The 2,757-nt window shown below is 66.4% G+C and overlaps 1 protein-coding gene across 1 annotated transcript; it reads left to right on the top strand.

Annotated features, from left to right (window-relative positions):
• Positions 1-221: 221 nt before the first annotated feature.
• Positions 222-2,290, top strand: NMRK2 (nicotinamide riboside kinase 2; the record flags this gene model as incomplete). The annotated part of the gene is made up of 6 exons (XM_080712437.1): positions 222-311; positions 856-904; positions 981-1,137; positions 1,408-1,479; positions 1,722-1,828; positions 2,205-2,290. The coding sequence occupies 6 exons, from the start codon at positions 222-224 to the stop codon at positions 2,288-2,290; spliced, it is 561 nt and encodes a 186-aa protein (XP_080568563.1).
• Positions 2,291-2,757: the final 467 nt, after the last annotated feature.

The raw sequence follows: 2,757 nt of genomic DNA, 5'->3' as shown, positions 1-2,757 counted from the left end.
TAATAATAATAATAATAATAATAATAATAATAATAGTAGTAGTAGTAATAATGATGTCAGGTGTGCGTCACCAGGCCCAGCCGGCGCCAATGTTCACCTTTCTTTTTTCCTTGGGCCTCTGCTCACGAACGGGCTTGGACACCCTCCCACCAGGCGACCTCTTTGGGGTCGGGGTTCTTCCCTCGGGGACCCCGGCCTCACGCACGCGCTGTCTCCTCAGCATGACCAACAGCGGCAAAACCACGCTGACCAACAGCCTGCACCGGTCGCTGCCCAACTGCTGCGTGATCCACCAGGACGACTTTTTCAAGGTGACCGCCCTCGCCGCGGGTGGACGCGCCCGGGGGACGGGGCCAGTGCGCGCAGGTCACCGCGGCCCTGCGCCCGGCAAGGTCCCAGTCGCTTCCAGCCCCTGACCTCTCTGCGCCTCCACGGGCCCATCTGCAAAAGGGGCTGTTCTGGCGGCTTTGGGGCGGGCCAGGGAGGGAGTGGGCGGGGCGGTGGGCGGGGCCTGGGTGGACGAAGCCTAATGGGCGAGGGGCAAATGGGTGTGGCCTGTGGGCGTGGCCAGGGTGGATGCTACCCAGGGGGCGGAACCCGAGCTGGGGGAGCGGCGGGGCCTGGCGGGCGGGACCATGCAAATGAGACCTGATGGGTTGAGCGCGGTGGGCGTGGCCAAGTGGGCGTGGCGAGGGTGGATGAGACCTGGTGAGCGGGAACTGAGTGGGCGGGGCCACGGCAAATGAGCCCTAATTGGTGATGCTCGGCGGGCGTGGCCCTGTGGGCGTGTCTTTATGGGCGTGGCCTGCGCCTGCTGCAGTGAGGCGCTGAGCCCCGTCTCCGTCTCTGTTTCAGCCCCAAGACCAAATAGCAGTCGGGGAGGACGGCTTCAAGCAGTGGGACGGTAAGCCCCGCGGCCCCTGCCCGCTGCGGCCCCGCCTGGCGCGGGCTCGCTCTGACGCCCGCCCTCCCGCCCGCAGTGCTGGAGTCGCTGGACATGGAGGCCATGCTCAGCACCGTGCAGGCCTGGGCGCGCAGCCCGCAGAAGTTCGCCCGCGCCCACGGGGTCAGCGTCCAGCCCGCCGCCTCGGACACGCACATCCTGCTTCTCGAGGGCTTCCTGCTGTACAGCTACAAGTGAGCCCCAGACCCCCATCCCGCCCGGAGGAAGGGCGAGCGGGGCCGGGGGACCCCAGGGCCGCCCCCCTCCCGCAGAGCAGCAGCCGGGCTTGCTGTGTGACCCCGGCGGCACGGCGGGCCTCTCTGTGCCCATCCTAACTTGAGGATGGGCTCCTCTCTGGCCCCCAAGTGGACTGGCTCAGGCCACCCCAGCGCTGACCGCCCGGGAAGGCCCCCAGAGGCTGTGGTGGGGAGCGCTCGGCCCCTGACCCTGCCCCTCCCTGCCAGGCCCCTGGTGGACTTGTTCAGCCGCCGGTACTTCCTGACCGTCCCCTACGAAGAGTGCAAATCCAGGAGAAGGTGGGTTGCTGGGGGGCCCGGCCCCCACAGACCCTGGAAGGCCCCCGTCCAGCCCTGGGCCCTGTCTGTCCCAGAGCCCGAGAGCCCCAGGTCCACCCAGACCCGCCCCGAGCTCCTGGCGCCTCCGCCAGGGTGCATTCTGAACTGGGGTCCTCAGCCTGGGGCTCCTGGCCCCGGGTCCGCTTTTGCACCACCCTTGGGTGGCATCAGTGTTGCTCTCCCTCACCCCCGTCCCTCCGCAGTACCCGCAGCTACGCCGTCCCCGACCCCCCCGGCCTCTTCGACGGCCACGTGTGGCCCATGTACCAGAGATATAAGCAGAAGATGGAGGCTGACGGTGTAGACGTGGGTAAGCCCCCCGAGCCAGCCCCCTGCACCCCGTCTTCCCAGCTGGGAAGCTTGGGAGTCCTCCTGGGGCACTCTACCTCGGAGCTCCACCCCCAGCCCTATTTTTTATTCTCTATTTTGAAACCGGGTCTCACTGAGTTGCCGAGGGCCTCGCTAAGTAGCCGAGGCTGTCCGCGAACCGCCATCCTCCTGCCTCAGCCTCCCCAACGCTGGGATGACAGGCGTGCGCCACCGCGCCCGGCTCCCCCCTCAGTCCTCCGCCATCCCACTTGCCGTTAGTTTCAGATACCGCCCTGTCCCTCTGCCTCCTGACCCGGTAGCCCGCCCCGCCTGGGCACCGGCCGCCTGGCCCCTGACGGCAGCCTTTCCACTTCCAGTGTACCTGGACGGCATGCAGTCCCGGGAGGATCTCTTCCACCAGGTCCTGGAGGACATTCAAAACTCGCTCCTGAACTGCGCCTAGGGGCCGCCGCCCCGCCAGGCTGCGGGGACCCCGACGCAATCCCGGCCACAGGCCCACGGTGCCCCGGACAGGCCAGTCCCTGCCCATGTGGCCGGCCCCTCAGGGGCGCGGACGCCCATGCAGCGAGCCGTCCGGGCTCAGGGGTCCAATCCTGAGACACCTCCGTGACCTCGCAACCTCGCCGAGGCTTAAGGATTAAACCTGCCTTGTTTTTTTATAACCACTGGCTCCGGTGTATTCTGTTTGGGGGGTGGGCGAGAGGACCCTACTGCCACCTCTGTTGGCTGCTGGGGACGGCGCTGAGAGCCTTGGCCACGTAAGCCCCTCCTGTCTGGACATCCCTGGGGTATCAGTTTCCCCAATCAGGAACTTTTTTTGGTACTGGGGACTGAATGCATGGTTATTCTACCTCCGAGCTACACCCCCTTTTTTTTTTCTGGGTCTGGGGATGGAACCCAGGGGCATTC

This window comes from Muscardinus avellanarius, assembly GCF_963383645.1.
Source record: "Muscardinus avellanarius genome assembly, chromosome: 16".
NCBI lineage: Eukaryota > Metazoa > Chordata > Mammalia > Rodentia > Gliridae > Muscardinus > Muscardinus avellanarius.
Note: the sequence above shows the minus strand (reverse complement) of the source record. Positions and strands in the feature narration are given on the sequence as shown.